The following is a 20,157-nucleotide window of genomic DNA, read 5'->3' as shown; positions in this document are numbered from 1 at the left end:
TTTTCAGTGAACTTTTCTTTAGATTGTAGAAAACACGATTTAGAATTAAGATTTTTTTTATTTCTTACCTACTTAATAGTTGTAAGGATTAATTGTAACATTGGATAAAGGGTACTGAGCCAAATAATGACTAAATTTACCGCGTTTGTTTACCACGAAAGTAATAGGTACTTGATGAGATAACTGGCGGGAAAGAACTAAATGTTTAACAATGTATTTTTCTATATCGTAGATTTATTTGCAAGGTGCGTAGAGTTAGAAATTAGTACATTATTGTGTGGATATTTCGGCACGGACGTTATAAGACTATTCCGGAAACTCCCAAATTAGCCTGCCTGCTCACAATTTTTAATTGGTTTTAGGATGAAAAAAAAAAAAAATCAAAATCCGCGTTTAAACTTTATTTATCATTTATTATTTATCAATTATATATATAAAAACTATAATTATCAAACCCGTTCAAACGGCTCACGATAATTTGTCAATAACATGATGCCCTTTTTTGCACAGTTGCCAGTACTAAAGTAGCTTTAGTGAATTAATTTCTTACGACATTCTTGTAAGAAAACTAGGAGAATATTTGGCGTTATCTTATTTTTGCGCTAGTCTCCTTAGTGTAAGGTCAAACCCCCTCCATAATACCAGTGTTAGGATCACCACGTGGTTGACCACTTCCGGAAAATAGTTTTAAGTATTAGGGTAATTATCTGCATTCGTCTCAAGGTAAGAGTTTCTATACTTATCTTGGTGAGGGTACCTGCCTTTTCATTTCCCAAAATGCCTTTGTGGCCGGTACCCAACCAAGTGACTGTGTTTCTCTTTGCGAGTTTCATTGGTATATTCTTACATTCTCATTCTGCTTTTGAATCAAAGGAGTAGGCGTTGAGTGCCTTAAATGCTGCCTGAGTGTCTGAAAGTATTAAGTATTCTGCTCCTTTTGGCGTCATTCAAGAATCAAGACTTTTATTGTCATGAAACACATGACAGTAGACAAAATTAAAAACCGTTTTAAAAGAGTACATGAGTGTAAGTTAAAAATTAAAAAAAGTAAAAATGACTGACCTAAAATTTAAAAATCTCTCAAAATCTGTGTAATTTCACTAAATATAAATCTATATACACATAAATATAAATAAATAATCGCATACATACATAGATTAAAAATACATGTAAAACAATATAATTAAAATCTAATGTACTAATATTATAGGACAAAAATCACTTAAGAATAAAATGTATTTACTTTCAACCAATTTGAAAAATTGAGTTTAAATCTACTGAAGTTTACACACCAGGCCTCTATTAAAATGTTTTATTTTTGTAAACAGGTGACTTTTTTGGATTTTTCTAGATTTATGGAAATACAATCAATCATATAGCTTCTTATGGTATTATATTTGTGAATTTCAGATCTAATTTGAAAGTTATTTAAGTTTTCCTTAACACTAATATTAAGGTAAATATATGTATATACACAAGAGAGTCATTATTTTAAGTCATTTACAATGTGGAACACATGTCTCTATCTGGGATATTTGCCATTATTCTAATAGCTATTGTCTGCCATATGAATACTTTTTGTGAATGGGAGCTATTACCTCTCCCCCCCCCCCATAGAACTGAAGAATCAAGAATCAAGATCTTTATTAGTCTTTAAACACAGTACACATATGCAATTGGCTTCGTCAAAATACTTATCATAATAATTACAGTTATTTTGTACAACCACTCTAAAGTTAAAAATATTAACAAAATAAAAGATTTAACAAGGATAATAAATTAATAAATAATTAACAACAACAACATAACAAATAACAATAACAAGAGAATAAAAACAACGAAAGAATGAAACGTGTCTAAAAACTTATATCACTAGTATCACAGGCAAAGTATTCATTGACACAATAAAATGCTTTTTCTTTTAGCCAGCTATTAATTACAGACTTAAACCTATCAGTACTAACTAACCAAGCTCCTTCTGGCAATTTATTAAAAAGTTTTATTTCCATATAAATGTGACTTTTCTTAGTTTTTTCTAGTCTAATTGGTGGTAAGTTAAGCTTATATAAGTTTCTTGTATTATAATCGTGAGTATTTCCTCTGATTTGATATTCATTTAAATTTTCTTTAACTTTCATGAGACAATAAAATATATATATATATACAAGGCAATGTCATAATGTAAAATTCTTTAAAAATTGGCAAACATGTCTCTCTGTCTGGTACTCCTTTAATTATTCTAAGAGCTTTCTTCTGCCATATAAAAGCTCTATTAGATACTCTACTGTTACCCCATAAATTGACACCGTATATCAAATGTGTGTTAAAAAACGCATAGTAAGATATAATGAGCATTTCATTACTAACACAGAACTTAAGCTTACGAAGTAAAAATACAACTCTAGCTAACTTTTTACAAACATTTTGTACATGGCAATCCCAATTTAATTTACTATCTAAATAAATACCAAGCAGTTTAACAGTTTTAAAATTTTCAAACATATTATTCATTGTAAAACAAATCTTTTCAGTTTTATTTTCATTTACTACTAAAAAGTTAGCTTGAAACCACTTCACAGCCATTTTTAACATTGCATCTTGTTCTAATAAAAGATTTTCAATAACATTATTACTATGTAAAAGTGTGGTGTCGTCAGCATAAAGGACAGATTTACATGGAACATTACAGGAAAAGTCATTGACAGCTATAGTAAAAAGAAATGGGCCAAGTACTGAGCCTTGAGGCACTCTATTTTTAATTTCATTAAAGTTAGACTTATCATCACCTTGAACAACCATCTGTTTCCTACAGCTAAGATATGATGATAAAAGATTCAGTTCAATTCCTGTAATACCATAACGAGTCAGTTTATCCAAGATCAAAGTATGTGAAATACAATCGAAAGCCTTGGACAAATCAATTAAAGTTGCAGACTGTACAGCTTTATTTTCAAAACTTAAGATTATGTCATTAACGACAGATTCAACTGCCATTACAGTGTTACAACCAGGCATGAAACCAAACTGTTCATTACACAAAAGATAATTAAGTGAGAAATAATCATACAGTTGCTCCTTAATACAATACTCGAAGATTTTACCAATAATGGGTACCAAAGATATGGGGCGGTAGCTAGATGGATCTAACTTGTCTCCCTTCTTATATATAGGAATTATTTTTACCAGCTTGAGAGTATTTGGAAAAACACCTTGTTCTAACATCTTATTATATAAATATACTAGAGGATCTATAATAACAAAAATGATTTTTTTAACCAAAAAATTAGAAAACCCATAAAAATCTTCACTCTTGGATGAACTAAGTTTAGATATACACAGTTTAATGTCCTGTTTTACAATTTTTCTCCATGTAAATTTTTCTCTTAAAAAACACTTATCAAGAAAATTATTTAATAGTTGTAAAGCCTCACCATTATTTTTAGTAATATTCTTATTAAGCTCATCTGACACACCCACAAAATAGTCATTAAACTTTTGAGAATTTATATTAGATTGCTGACTCAGGGTCAAACTCTCTAAATTAGTTTTTATAATACTCCATGTAGCTTTACACTTATTTTTGGAATTTTTAATGAAATTATCATTTGCAGTTTTTTTAGCTTGGTCTATTTTGTATCTATATATTTTCTTAGCACGGATATAATCTTTTTTGTACGTAGCTTTATTTTCTACATTTACACAGTTCTTAAACTTATCATATATAACCATTAAAATATCTCTCATTTGCTTTAGTTCTGGAGTAAACCAGTTTATTTTTTTTCCAGATTTGGTTGATTTTCTTTTTACAAGTTTAGTAGGACAATGCAAATTAAATGTATCTGTTAAATATTCTATAAATAAAGTAAATGCATCATCTATATTTGAGAATTCTGTTAAATAATTCCAATCAGTTAAAAATAATTCATCCTTACAATTATTAACATTATCTAACCTTAGGTTTCTAACAGTACTAAAGTAAACATTTTCATTCTTGACACCACTATTGTCAATAAATTTTGCCAAATTTCAGCATGGTCTGATAAGTTTGGCTGATATATAATACAATCCCTGTTCTCCACTCCATGGTTAGTGATTACATTATCCAGACACGCACTCTTTCGAGTCGGATGTGAACTGAGACAAAATAAATCATGAGACTTCAATAAATTTTGAAAACTTTCGGCTTGCTGAGTATTTTTATTGATATCAATAATATTAAAATCTCCACAGATAATTAGTTTACCCTTATGTTTATTTTTTGCAAATTTAATAAAATGTTCAAGTTGATACAGAAAAAAACATACATCAGAGTCAGGAGTACGATAGATGCTAGCAATAACAGTACTATTATTAATCACAGCTGCAGTAATTTCAAATACTTTTTCAATACAAAAACTATTTACATTGAAACTTTTAAATTCTATACTATCCTTCACAAATATACAAGAACCCCCTCTAGTTAGGGCAGGACATCTACAATAAATGTCGGCTATTTTGTAACCAGTCGGAACATATAATAAACTTTCATCTTGGTGCAACCAATGTTCATTTAAGGTTATGACATCACAATTTAACTTATCTAATGTTAGTTCTAAAGGTAAAATTTTACTTCTCAAGGACTGAATGTTGAGATGAAACACTTTCAGAAGCCTGAAGTCGTCTGTGATGACTGATGGTGGTTTGCCACAGTCGTTGTCAGCTGATCGTTTCCCGCAGGTGTAGCTACACTTGCAGGTTGACTGTCACAAACATCCAGTGCTTCACAGATCCTCTCCGCCAGCCACCGTTTACCATTCAGACTGAAATGCATTCCATGAGCAGTATGCAAATATCGTTCCACACTACTGGATTCCACAAAGATCACGTTTGAGTAGTCCTTGCTCATGATTTTTAGAGCAGTATTTGTTTTTCTTATCTCAACATTAATACAAAACCATTCTAATAAATCATACCTGTTTGAGATGTCCACCAGTACTACTCTTTTGTCCCTAACTTGGTCTAAAGTTGTTTTAATACCTGAAAGAGCCTTGTCTGCCTCATTCTTCGACACGTCATTTGTGCCACAAATTATGACCAGAACATCCTGATTTTGTGTTAGTTCTTCTTTAATGTTTCTTTCATTTAATACACGATCCGTTCTGCCACCCGCATCGTTTCCCGCAGGTGTATCTACACTTGCAGGTTGACTGTCACCAACATCCAGTGCTTCACAGATCCTCTCCGCCAGCCACCGTTTACCATTCAGACTGAAATGCATTCCATGAGCAGTATGCAAATATCGTTCCGCACTACTGGACTCCACAAAGATCACGTTTGAGTAGTCCTTGCTCATGATTTTTAGAGCAGTATTTGTTTTTCTTATCTCAACATTAATACAAGACCATTCTAATAAATCATACCTGTTTGAGATGTCCACCAGTACTACTCTTTTGTCCCTAACTTGGTCTAAAGTTGTTTTAATACCTGAAAGAGCCTTGTCTGCCTCATTCTTCGACACGTCATTTGTGCCACAAATTATGACCAGAACATCCTGATTTTGTGTTAGTTCTTCTTTAATGTTTCTTTCATTTAATACACGATCCGTTCTGCCACCCGGATTAACAAAACCGACTGGTGTAAATTTCTTAGAGTTTTTGTTTGAGTTGCGCAATTTCTGCCTTAGATACCAGGCCAAGTCTCTACCATGGCTATCTGCGCATATTAACAATTTGTTTTCCTCTTGCTCTTCATTTTGGCATTCATTGCTTTTATCTTCCTCCTCGTTGTCAACAGGTCTTAAGACTTGATAAGGATTGTTACAAACAAAACTATTTTTATTGTAGGCCTATGTTGAGCACAAGGAGTTGGTATAGGTGTAGGCAGTTGTTTGGATTTTCCAAGAACTACAGATGAAAATAGTTTTTCTTGGGTTGTTTTTAATGTTGAATGCTTAGCCCTTGATATGCTGCTATTGATTGGTGTAGAGAAAAGAGGTAAGCTAATCTGGTGGCCCGATCTCTTATGCGGGACAGTGATAAAAGAAGAGTCAGTTTCCTTTTTATTGTTTTTGTATTTCTCAAGTTCTTCTCTAAGCTTAATGATTTCTTCTTCCTTTTTCAATACTATTGTTTCTAGGTTTATTTTTTGATTCCGTAAATTTTTAATCTCTTCACGAGCTTCAGACAGATCTTTATCTAATGTACTTAAGATGTAGTTGACATTTTCAAGTTGTTCTCTTAAAATCTCTTGATTACTTGTATTAATATTAGATTCATCATCACTGCAATCTAAGTCATTTATTGAGCTACATATGTCCTTTTCATCAATTTTTGTCATACATGTATTGCAAGACCATTGTACGTTTGATTTGTCAAGTTTATTAAATTCTTTAGCAGTGAGGGTTGTACATCGAAGATGAAACCAAAATGAACAGTTTTTACACTGTACTGCTTTAGAATTACCAGTACTCTTTTTACATTTCCCACAAGGATATTTACCCTTCACCATAATAAGAAAGGATCAGAAAAATACTTAAATATTATTCAAAAATTAACAGTTCACTTTTATAAATATTTAGTAAATATCCTTTTTTTGATAATTTCCAATTAAAATTTGTTCATACAGTAGAGTCCTTAATAATATGAGAAGAGAGAAAAAAAAACAAATAAATAAAAAGTTTTTATGCAGCAAAAATATTAAGTCTCTATCAGGAATTGAACCACTGATCCTTGACTTATGAGGAAGTCACCTTAACCATTCAGCTATCAGAACTGTTGACTAAGGAGTTCAAAGAGCAGTTCATCTGGTCACTGCCTGGTATGAAAATAGCAAACTTGCAGTTCTCAGCAGGAAACAGTAAAACATGTACCATAAAAATATAAAACTTTGTGTTACTGACAAAAGCTTCCTCGAGATTTATTGCTAATAAATTAATTAAATTTAGTTCTCTAATAAACAAACTTATATCATTATTTGCTAATTAAAGTGCATTAGTGTTTATTAAAAATATAGGTTATGGTAACTGCAAAAATGTTTTTTAAAGTTACAATTTAATTTTACTTTAGAAAAGATAAACTTCAAAGTTTTTTGAGCTAATTATGTATTTATAATTACCACTGGATGTAACTTTCACCTCACACTACTATAAAATCAAACTTATTAAAATCTTTTATACACCTAATTAAAATCACATCTAGTCATTGAAGCAGGTCCAAACAATCCACAAGGCATAATAAGCTGCAATTAACTTGATGGATTAACAAATCTTTTTAACTTTCTTAATAAATAAGTTACTGTAGATAGTTTGACACACAACTGATTTCTTTGAAACTTCCAGAATCTACTATCTAGGTATAATCATAGCAGCTTTACAGGCTTAGAGTCTTCATTTATATATTTTAATGAAAAGAAAATATTTTCAGTTCTACTGTTATTAACAAGTAATCCATTTACCGTAAACCACTCCTAAGTTACTTACATTGAGTTATCTTCTAATAATAAACTATTTAAATCTTTACTTTGACTCGAAAGAGTAGTGTCATCACCATATAACACCAATTTACATGGCATATTGAATGCAAAATCATTTACTGGAACTACAAACAAGAAAGGAGCCAATACAGAGCCTTGAGGGACCCCAATTTGGGTTATTTTAAAATCAGATTGATCTTGATCCTTTACAACCATTTGTGTTCTCTTAGTTAAAAGGAAATTACTAATTTCCTAGTTAACTAATTTCCTGGTTAACTAATTATTAACTAATGCAATTCTTTATATATAGCTCCATAACTATTAAATTTGCTTGCAATTAATTCATGAGAGATGGAGTCAAAGGCTTTTGTGAAATCTATTAAGGTTGCAGATAATAAAAGTTTATTTTCAGTTTTCTAAAACATTTTATACTGCAATTTAAAATAATTAATTTATCCTTTAATTTAAAATATAATTATTATCAACAAACTTCAAGGCAGAAATATTATTTGTTGGTGTATGAGACACAGAACTTATAAAATAATTGTTAAAATCATTAGTGTTAACAATTATTTTTTGACAAACTTTAGAACAGTTAGACTGAAGCTTAATTACATTCCAAGTAACTTAACATTTATTCCTAGAATTTGTTATATAATTGTCATTCGCAGATATCTTTGCTTCCTTAATTTTGGCTCCATATATTTTGTTGCTTTATTATAAATATGTTTATGCATTTGCTCATTTCCTCCACCTACTGAAATCTTACACCTATCATACATAGTAAGAACGAAATCTCAAATTTTTCTTAACTCTGGTATAAATTATGTGATTTTTGGCCTTTTAAATTCATTTTTCTTAATTTTCCTAGTATTGTAGCATTTTTCAAGAGAAGTTGTCAAAATTAATAAAAAGTAGTCAGAAGCTCAGTCAACATTGGTGTGCATTTCAAGTTGTGACCAGTTAAAATGTAACAATAGTTCCCTAAAGTTTAACATGAAATTAGCAGAAAGAGTTCTTTTCAATAAAAATGATTTTTTTTTCATTAATTTGATAAATTACGCCACATTCAATAAATATTGCAGACACACCAGCATGATCAGACAAATTAGGTTCCACTACTTGACATACTATGTTGATTCATTAAGACTTGTTATAATATTATCTAAGCATGCTTCTTGTCTTGCTACTTGCTCATTCAAACAATACAAGTTCAAAGAACAAAGTAAGTTAAGGAAAAAGTTACATTCCTCATTTATATTTTTAATATTTATATTAAAACCACCAGTTAAAATAAGTTTTAAATTTGTAAATTTTTTATTTAAATATTCAATAAAAAACCTAAACTAAGAAAAAAAATTGACATCTGAATTTGGAGTACAATAAGCAGTGGCAATGATAATATTTATTTTTGTTAAAATTATAGCTACTACCTCAAAGGAAAAAAATGTTAACATCTAAAACTTGTAAATCAACACAATTCTTATTAAAAATTGAGCTTTCACCTCTTTTTAACAGTGGATTTCTACAAAAAATGTTGGCTTGGTATATACAGTGTTGATTCATCTTTATCCAGCCAGTGTTTGTTTATTGTTGAAATATGAAAGATGTATAGGTCTAGCCTTAATTATAATGCTTACACTAACTTACTTCTAGTAGATTGTACATTTAAATGGCATACACTTAAATCTCTGGAACAAGACATTAGTGCTGTCCTCGGAAGCTGTAATGTTGTTCTCCGCTGTCATCGCAATGTCAGTTATTGATCCCTCTCTCCTGGTCCTCTAGGTTGGAATGGGCTCCTGCTCCTGTTTGCTATTTAGGACTTTCGCTATTTGTGGACTTTCCACATCTTCCCTCTTCTGTTTCACTATCTCACATTTTCAAAGTTACTAGACATTTCTTTAAGGGCACAGTTAGTTTTTTTTTCACCTAAACATTCACACAGGACCATTCTACCAAGTCATACTTATTTGTATATCCACTACAACGACTTTGGAACCAGTAACAGTTATTTTGCCTAAAACTGACTCAATGTTCTGAATAGCTTCTTGTGCATTATGTACTGCCACATCATTAGAACCACAGAGAATCACCAAAACATTTTCCTTTCTCAGTTTTTCGTCCTCAATGTTGTGGTTATCCAGAACATGACCAGTATACCCATCTGGTCTTACAAATCCCACAACTTCATATGTATGTTGAGTTTGGTTTAGACTCCAGGTTTAATACACATATGAAGCTAACCTACAAGGCTTGTACATTTGTATGAGTCTTCTGACACATGATTCTATTATCATGACTTGGCAGACCGTGACATGTTTTCCCAGGAGCATTGCTAATTTTGCTCCTGGCTCATATATACCAAATGCTGCTCTTGAATCTAGGCGTGATCCATCTGTATCATAATACAGAACACCATCTGTAACGTACTTCAGAACACCTTTAGTATGGTAGGCCTCCTGTTTACTCCATTTATCATTATGGTCAACCTTTTTCTGGTGAAGGTTGTCTTGACTATGATTTAAGGCTTGAGACCAGTTGCTTATAAAGTTTAGGGCATCTTGAATGAGGCATTCTAACGTGCTTTTATTTCTTTCCCTGATCATAAACACCAGGTCGGTGGCATAACATTGTGGATTTATTCCCCTTTCATCTGCTTTTATCAAGAGATTGTCAACCACCATCAAGATCCATTACGAGATTTTTAATGTCTTTGTAGAGACCTTGAAAAAATTATGTATACAATCATTGTATTGCATCAGGAATTGTTGGAGGAAGTTATCTGTTATCTCTAGTAGGATATATATGTTTGACTATGGACAAGGAACATACTTGATCAAAATTCTCATTTCTTTCATTGGATTTATTAGAAAAAACACATGTTATCGTAATATAAGTATAGTTGTTGATCAGCTATTTTAAGGTCTGTACATAAATATTAAAAACCATGTAATGGATCTTGCGTAAATACCTACATCTCTATCCCGATTACAGGACTTCTGAGCTTATTATAGTGTAGCGATTTGTTATCAATTGCATTTTTATAGGACATTACAAGGTTATCGTACATATTTCAGTAAATTTGATCAATTGTTATTTTAGTAATTACTATGCAAAATGCTTGAATCGTATTAAAATCTGGGGTTTCCAATAACTTGCCAACTAAAAGAAATAGAAGCTAAGTTTAAATTTTTAAAACTTTATTTTTTAATAACTTTTAATTTGATGTGCCACACAGTCTATGTTTTCATTTTAAATCTTTTGGAAACTAGTCTTCAAAATTTTTTCGATTTTTGAAAATGTTGGAGCTGTAAGACAAATTTCAAAAGCGGTCATATGACATACCGTTCAAAAGCTTTTCTTGTACTGTTTCCAAAACCAAGTATTGACACTCGCAAATTTAATTACAAAAGTGGCATAGTAAAAAAGAAAAAAACTAACAAATTTACAAAAACTCTGCTATTTGAGCAAGATTTAAGATATTTTCAAACTTTTTGTACCAAATTGTTCAGCGTCTAAAGATTTTTAAGCATGACATATCTTGCTATTTAAAATTTTTGACGTACGAGATTTATTAGGGTTACACTTTACTGTATCGCTCTATATCAAACAGGTTAAATACAGAAGATTGTAGGGGGGTGGTCTGAAGCACCCTGTATAATAGTTTGTATTTAATAAAATGGCTATGTAAAGTCAGCTGTAATCATGAAATTAGACCATTATTTTGTTCGCTTCCTATTGCCTAACAGTCAAGCCACTCTCATAGCATGGTCATGTAATGATTTCCTGGTCCAGCATTATTGGGCTTAACTCTATATGGTTAAGACGTGCTCCTCAGGTTCATCTTGTGTTGGTGGGGGGGGGGGGGGATTCATGTTTATTGTGACGTAAAGTTCTTTATTTGAGTTGATTGTTGTGGCAGTCATTATCTCTTTTCAAAGGTTAAACTATAGTTACTCCCCACATTTATCTCCTCCATCTCCTGACATCCCTTCATACCGTTATAAGTTAACTGTTCCACGTAAGAGGACTGTTATTGGGTGACAATTCGTGTTTTGCTCTATTTCTCTTCTCTATAGTGTTTATATTTTCAGTTTCAAGTGCATTTACAGACTACACAGATTGCACAGCTGAACTGTGCAAACAATGGCAAATGTCCAAAACCCTGTTATCCTTTCAAAACAAAAGAGTTATCACATAGACAAATGGACCAATCATCATATTTTGGCCCATATCAGTAGGATTCTTCCTTGAATCAAGATGAAGCTAAATACCAAGTTTGAAGTTTCTAGGCCCTCAAGGATCTATCAAGAGTTATTGCACAGATGGACAGAATAGATGATTTTAAGAAGGCCCTGTCGGGTCCTTAGTAGATCCTCTGACAAGGGTATAGTTATTTCACTTTAGCATTACACATTTTATGAATTTGTAGTTTTATGAAATAAAATCTCTTTACACAGATTTAGAAGTAATAAGTTTGTGTTAGTGACTTTCTTCCAACGACACTACAACCAAACCAAAGCCTAGACATAGGACGTGCCACCCCCTCCTCTGCTTTGACTGGTTCAGAGCTGGCTTGTCCTTCTTCCGAGGGGACATGACAGGAGGCGGCCACTACCCCCAACATTACCTATCCAGAATATCCTGTCACATCGGTGAGCAGCACAAAGGTCCTTTTAGGACTAGGTGTGATTTCTAAGCTTTTTGTCTCAAAAAAAAAAAAACTAGCAAGAAATACCTTAGTAATAATAGTAGAGTAGTTGAAAGGAGAAATCTTTCAAGCAGAAATTGTTTACGATATTAGAAATTTGATTTTTAAAATATTTTCTTGTTGATAACAAGGGAGAGAGTTTTACAATCTTTAGAGCCCAGGTTAAAAGCCCACCAGTAGTAATACATTTTTGCCTTCAGTAAAACATTAAGATACATTTACAATTAATAGGACATTAAAACTAAAGTTTATATATATATATATATATATATATATATATATATATATATATATATATATATATAAAATAACTAAATACAATTAATTAATTTTAAAGTACAAAAATATGGTTGAAATAAGGTACCTAATGGCATTTTTACTTAAGGGTTGGCAAAGATAAGAGTTTGTCAGAAAATCTAGAGCAGGAATTGTAGATGGTTACTTGCAATCTACAAATGACACCTTATTTTGAATGGAAAAAACAGTAGCTGAATGTTTTAAAAGTAGGATATTTCCCTTTTCAGTTAACACATTCACTACCACAATGTTAAAAATCTTCTATAAATATAGACAAGGTGCCGCAAATGTGAGGCGGCTGGATTACACCGATAGATTGCCGCCGCAAATTTGCAGCGTTGTTCTCCTATAATGAAATAGTTGAAAAAAAGTAACAGTCTATTTTAAAGCCTTGATCATTTCATAACAGTCTACAGGGTTGTCTGCCACATATGTGAGGCACTTGGTCTGTGGGTCTAACAATTAGTGACGTCATACAAACAGCTGGCTAAGCTACCATATGTTTTCCGTTAAAAACTCCAAATAACCTCAATGTTTGCAGTCACCAAACTGTGTTTTTGAGTTGTTCATTAGTTTATCTTGACAATGAAGCGTAACAGAGATAGATCATTTATTAGCACAAACAGTGAAATCGATCGTTTTCTGAATTACAGTGAATCTAGTTTGTTTTCTTCAGGAGGTGAGAGTGATTATAGTTCCTCTGATTGTTCTGATACTGAATCAAGTTCGGTTGGGATAAACGAACATGGTGATGATGTTGAAGGTGAAGTTGGTATCAATTTACAAAATCGTGACCATGGAAAGGTATGTTCATTTTTTTTTTCCTGAAAACTACAATTTTTCCTGAAAACAATAGTGAAGAAAAAATTCGTCGGCAACGAAAATCAAAGGAGTTACGATTTTTTGAAATCCTCTGAAAACTCTGTTTTTGACAGTACCTCTGGCAATTTTACTGAAATGATGACGTTAATCCTGTCAACGATGCCTGCCCGCTGCGCAGTGCTGCGCACTGCTTGCTCTTTTAGAAAAAAAATTAACTCGAGCTTGCAAAAGTCGAATCCCAGATCACGTGATGCCCCTGATCCTTAACTCTCCAAGTGTTGTTCGACAAAATTTTGTCGGTTATTTTCCATCCTTAATGCAATAATGCCCGAAAGGCATCAATATAATACAATGATATACTTTCCCCCCAGTTTATATGCACCTGTGATAATAATACTGGGCTATAAATGCCCAACCCATGAAAAAAAAGTCCATTTTTCATGGTCACGGTATTGTAAATAAATACCGTGAAGTTGAATTGCCTTATGTACAAGAAGATGTTCACATGGAACTAGTTGATGGTTATAATAATAATGAAGGTAACATAATAAATCTCGATCCTAATGTACAGTTTGTTGTCAACGCTGTTCGTGAGCATTACGATAATCTGCAAGGTTTCTGAAAAGATACAATCAGCCACACGTGTTTGAATTTACAGGTAGGGAGCAAATCAACCTACAAACTAATGATCCAGTAGAAGTTTTTAGCAGTATTTTTGACGATTGTTTTCCAGATTAAATTGTCCATTGGACAAACAAAAGAGCTGTAGTATCCCGAGGAAACCCTTTTCCTAAATATTCACTTCTTAACAAATGGGACAACGTTACCAAAGATGAACTACAAAAGTTCTTAGGCCTAACCATGCTTATGGGCAATTTAGGCTTTCCCACACTGAAACACTATTGGTCACATTATCCTTATACGGACATACCATTATTTGGCAATACATGTCTCGCAATAGATATGAAACCATTTTACAATGTTTGTATTTGTATGATTCTGAAACAGATCCTACTGATGGCAGAATGCACAAAATTAGCCAAGTGTTACCTCACCTCTTACAAAATATTAACGATACTTACAAACCCGGAAAATCACTGTCCCTCGATAAAGCGATGGTTTTGTTTCGGGCAAGGTTATCATTCCGGCAGTATAAAAACAAGGCTCACAAATACGGAGTTAAGTTGTATGAACTATGTACATCAGACGGATTCAGTCTGAACTTAATCATTTATGAAGGCAAAGGAACCTTACAACACCAAGGAAAGGGTCACACATATGAGGTGGTGATGAAACTAATGGAAAACTTTCTTCACAAAGGCCATATTGTCTACTTAGATTTTTTAAATAGCGTTGAGCTAGCTGAAGACCTGTTCAAAAATCAAATCAACATGTGTGGGACTCTGCAAGCTGGCAGGTCAGGTAACCCACAAAAAGGTATTCAGGCTAACTTGAAGAGGAGTGAATTTATCAACCGGCAAAAAGGCGAAGTAACCGTCATGAAACGGCGGGACAAATGTAATGTGCTAAATATTTCTACAGCACATGGGCCTGACATTACAGACACCACAAACAAGAGAGGAACAGTTATGAAGAAGCCTTCTATGATATTAGCTTAAATAACAAAGGAATGAACGGCATTTACAAAAGTGATCAAATGCTATCTTACTATTCCAGTCCAAGGAAATCCCTATGCTGGTATATGAAGATATTCTTTCATCTCATGGATATCGCACTCTGGAACAGTGCCTACATCTTTTTGAAGCTAAGTGGCAAGATGACATACCTCAGCTTTAGGGACGTGATAGTTAAACATTTTATTCAAGTGGAACAAGTGCAACGTCCTTTCTGTGCTAACTCCTCAGGAGGTCACTTACCTGTAAAAGTTCATAAAAGACTGAGATGCAAAATTTGCAGAGTTGAACAAGAACAGAGAAATGACACTTTCTACGCTTATTCTGTTTGCAAGGACAAAGAAAACAAACTAATTGGCCTATGTACAGTGGCGTAGCGAAGGAGGGTCCGGACCCCCGCCCCCCGAAATATTAAGACATTAAAAAATAAATAAAGCATGGAGCAGGGGGAAAAAGGAGAGTTATCATTACTGTTGTCTACAAATATTAAATTAATTTATTTAATTCATTAAAGTAACTGTTGTTAAAAATATAATTGTCCTTTTGTTTAAATCATAAAGTATCAAATGATACTTTTGGGCTCGGCCTTTCGGATAGTGTAGTGTAATCACAGTATTTGTATAGGGCGAGGTCGCTTAACGTCACAAAGTAACCTGAACCGTAGCACGGCGAACAGTTTAAATTAGCGACCACTTCGTTCAAATTAGTCTTGAGGACTTTTGATGGGAAAATACACCTAAAAAACTCTATTAATTCAGATTTTGACGATTTTGGATTTCACTGGTTGAGTCGTTGAGATAAAATTGGTACTTAGAATTATGTTAGGACATTGATTTTAGGTATCAATTGAACGCCGACTAATACCTATATAATTATCGAAGAAAATTTGAAAAAAATCACTTCCGATCGGATAACACACCGGAAAAACTCTACTGATAAGAAGTTCTGACTACTTTGGATTTCCCTGACTGAGGTATTATTTCATTTTCCTTAGTATATTCCGATCGGAAGTGATTTTTTCTCGATAATTATATAGGTATTAGTCTTGAATTTGTAGACCTTTTACTCGGTATTTACCTACCGGAAGTGATTTTTTTTCCTCGATAAATATAAAGTCATGTACAGCAAAAATTGTCGTCCTAACTCAATCGAAAATACCACGTTTACCTCAATCACTGAAATCCAAAGTAGTTGAAGTTCTAATCAGCAGAGTTTTTCAGCTCTATTCCGACCGAAAGTGATTGTTTTGATTTTTTTCCGATAATTATATACTCGTCTACAGTTTAATGATACAAAAAACTGTCATTATAACTCATTCATAAATACCTCAATCAGTGAAATCCAAAGTAGCCAAACTTCTAATCAATAGTTTTTTTCCGGTGCATTTTCCAACCGTTAGTTTGATCTGTACCCGAGCAACGCTCAAAAATGCCCTCCTCTTCTAAAGAGTTTTCGGCCATTAGTGGCCCAATGTCCCCGAAGGGGTATTTCATTTTCTCCACAAAATATAATTGTGTCAATTATACGCTTGAGTAAAAGCTCTGTTTTGTTCTTTTTCTTTCTTCTCCTGTGAATCCAACATCACATTGGTGCCTACTACTCGGCCAGACTCAAACTTCAAAAAGTTTCTGTACCTATACAAGAAGATTTGTGACACTAGAGTTGCTGTGAGAGTTGAATTTGCCTATTACATCTTTCCACTTTCTATATGGCGTAAACTCCATATTTTTGGTATTTACCTTTTACCAGTGAACTTATTGGCAAATAACAAGCAGTATGAAACTGCCCATAGGTTCCATCCATAAAAAGAACTAATCCTCTGACATGAATCCTAACCTGGTTCATGAATTATTCCTGACCTAGTTACCGAACTACAACTAACCTAGTTCCTGAATAAGTTCAATTAATAAAACTAAATAAATTTTATAATTTAAAAACAAAAAGAACAAATACAAAAAAATCTATAGAATCTACTTAATACATTACTTTGAATACACGGACTACTGTATTATATTACTACCCTCATTCTTAGGTCTCACCTGTTTTTGGAGATTTAACGATTTTACGTATCAAACACTGAAAAACAAACTCTATGGATAGCCGTACCTCAAAAACGTATTAGTTAATGTTGATAAAACTTTCTAAATAAATTCAGTACTTGGTCTACTGTACTACAATACATGCCTCATTCTTAGGCCGCGCCTATTTTTGGAGCCACGCCGATTTTACAGGCCAAGTGCTGACAAAAACCAATACTATATATTTTATATTATTATTATATGTATATTATATACTATATCCTATATATATACTATATATTTTAGTATAGTAGACCATGTAGTGAATGTGTATATAAAGTTTTATCAAAATTGGCTCGTACGTTTTTTGAGGTACGGACATCCATAGATTGGTTTTTGTCAGCACATAGCAGCCTGTAAAATCAGTAGTCTTGAAATTGGCCGCTATAAATGGAGGTTATTATCATAAAATTTTTGTTTGTTTATTTAAAATCTTTATTTGTAGTATTTATCTTCAAGTTATTAATTAAATATATATTTTGTATGGTTTGAGTTGATGAACTAGGTTAGGATTTCGTTATGAACTAGGTCCTGGTACTCGTTCTTTTTATGGATGGAATCTATGGCCAGTTTCACGTCGGTAAATAACACACAAAACGTCCCCCGGTTTCGGACCCCCCTCCCACAAGAAATTTCTGGCTACGCTACTGCCTATGTATGCCAATTTGTTTCAACAAATTTGTCAAAAAGTAGGCCCAAACAATTTATGAGATGCATAAACTAATTGTTAGTCAGTTTAGTATTACTTTGGGTGTAATAGGCTAATAACATTAGTTTTGTAAATGTACACATTTGTAACAGTGTCGCCTACTTTATACAATATTGATTGTCCAATTATAACTTATGCTTTATATTGTAAAAGTTTGATATTTTTAGCTTTGTTATTTTCACTAGAATGTTCTACACTTTTGTAATGGCAAGTGCATATAGATATCTGTCTGAGGAAAGATACCACTTACCATCAAACTTAGCTTTACTTTATAAATATTGCCTTGAACTTACAATAAATGTGAATATATGCATTGTCATCGCGCTTGTTTCTCAAAAAAACCTAGAGTTTTTAATGCCATGGACCGAGTGCCGCAGATCTGCGGCAGCGTAAAAAAGCTCACAACATTTTAAAAACCTGTAGAATCACAAAGGTATGTTAAATTAAGGTTATTTTAAAGTGTATTGTATGGATTTAAATTAAAATTTCTTGTAGTCTGTGGTGAAAGTTACACACATTATTCTCAGTCTTCTAGTAAAGATCCGTATTTTACCGACACAAATGCGGCCCTCGGTAGCAAAAGTGTTAATGGTTTCTTCCTCTCTTCGAAAGAGGTGCTGATTGCCTATAGTGAAAATGACTCCTATTCTTTAATAAGTTCATGTGATAAACAAAGCCTTAGTTCTAAAGAAGATTATAGTATCACTAGCAGTTACCCACGGCTTCGCATGCAATTTCGTAAATTTGCACCTGTATGAGCATTTCTGGCTCTAGCGAATTATATTTCCAATACCAATCTTGAATTTCCCTTGTTGCCACAATCAAGAAAATATGTTACAAGAAACCGCAATCGGTTTAATAGGTATGCCTATATGGAGCAGCTGACAGTGTCACCCTCAATAGTGATCTCCACAACTGGCCTGCTCTAATTGTTCTGATATTGGTCAATTTAACATTAACAGGTATGTCTATGGAGTAGCTGACAGTGTCACCCTCAGTAATGATCTCCACAACTGGCCTGCTCTAATTGTTTTGATATTGGTCAATTTAACATTAACAGGTATGCCTATGGAGTAGCTGATAGTGTCACCCTCAGTAGTGATCTCCACAACTGGCCTGCTCTAATTGTTTTGATATTGGTCAATTTAACATTAACAGGTTTGCCTATGGAGTAGCTGACAGTGTCACCCTCAATAGTGATCTCCACAACTGGCCTGCTGTAATTGTTCTGATATTGGTCAATTTAACATTAACAGGTTTGCCTATGGAGCAGCTGACAGTGTTACCCTTAGTAATGATCTCCACAACTGGCCTGCTCTAATTGTTTTGATATTGGTCAATTTAACATTAACAGGTATGCCTATGGAGTAGCTGACAGTGTCACCCTCAATAGTGATCTCCACAACTGGCCTGCTGTAATTGTTCTGATATTGGTCAATTTAAAATTAACAGGTTTGCCTATGGAGCAGCTGACAGTGTTACCCTTAGTAGTGATCTCCGCAACTGGCCTGCTCAAACTGTTCTGCAAGTGGTGGACTTTGCTGAAAAATATAATGTTGCTCCACTCAAACAGATTGCCTTCAACCATTTTGATCATACTCTAGATAATATGAATGATTTTTTTCTTGCTCTCCATTGTGTGGCCTTGTACGATGCTACTTCTCTGGAATCTGCTGTTCTCAAGGTAAGCTATTACTATTATTTCACTATCATATAATGTCTTGTAGTTCAGAAACACACAATTAAGGCACCTAGAACCAGAGGGTAATTAATATCTGTTCTGATTGATTGAGATCCAATGTTAAGCTTTATCTAAAATTCTAGTTGAAAGTAATTTTAACATGATTGATAAAAAATATTCTACATGTATTGTATAATATTATTACAAATATCATTGATTTTTTTTTTAGGCTAGAGTATATTTTTTTTAGAACATGCATGAACTTACACCTACATCCATCCGTTTGCTTCCAATGATTTTTTACATCTTGTTGGTAGTAAGTATAGAAATAATAAACACTTACTACAAATTAAACATATTTTATTTTTATAGAAAAGCTAACATAGTTTTGTCAAATAATTGAAGTATAGCTACGAAGTGTAAAAAGATATTTTATTCGGGTTCCCACATTTTGGTGGGAACAGTCATGTTCCAAGTCCAAATTTTGAACACTGTTCCCATCCTTAATAATTGTAGAGAAGTTGATGGTCTGGATGTTTCTTTCTTTTTTCCATGTGTGACATTCTGATAGAAAATGTGATTGCACAAATTCTAAAAGTGATAGGAGGTCTTTATATTTCTTAGACTCAATTTTAGCTGGTGAATCATGGAGAGCCTTCAAGCTAACCAAGATGAAAGAATGTCCAACCTTAATCTTCCTCATATCATAAGATTGGAATTTTTCAGTCTTGTCCACAGAACACTTGTACTGCACAGCCACTAGGATCACTTTT

General features: G+C 33.0%; 1 protein-coding gene across 3 annotated transcripts in view; it reads left to right on the top strand.

Moving 5' to 3' along the window:
• Positions 1-20,157, top strand: part of LOC124354053 (BTB/POZ domain-containing protein 6-B-like) — a 78,195-nt gene that overhangs the window by 39,015 nt on the left and 19,023 nt on the right. For all 3 annotated transcript variants that reach the window (XM_046804225.1, XM_046804226.1, XM_046804227.1), the window contains exon 4: positions 19,156-19,387. In XM_046804225.1, coding sequence (XP_046660181.1) covers positions 19,156-19,387 — 232 coding nt within the window. The remainder of the gene's footprint in view (positions 1-19,155; positions 19,388-20,157) is intronic.

The sequence above is a fragment of the Homalodisca vitripennis genome, chromosome 2 (genome assembly GCF_021130785.1).
Source record: "Homalodisca vitripennis isolate AUS2020 chromosome 2, UT_GWSS_2.1, whole genome shotgun sequence".
NCBI lineage: Eukaryota > Metazoa > Arthropoda > Insecta > Hemiptera > Cicadellidae > Homalodisca > Homalodisca vitripennis.
Note: the sequence above shows the minus strand (reverse complement) of the source record. Positions and strands in the feature narration are given on the sequence as shown.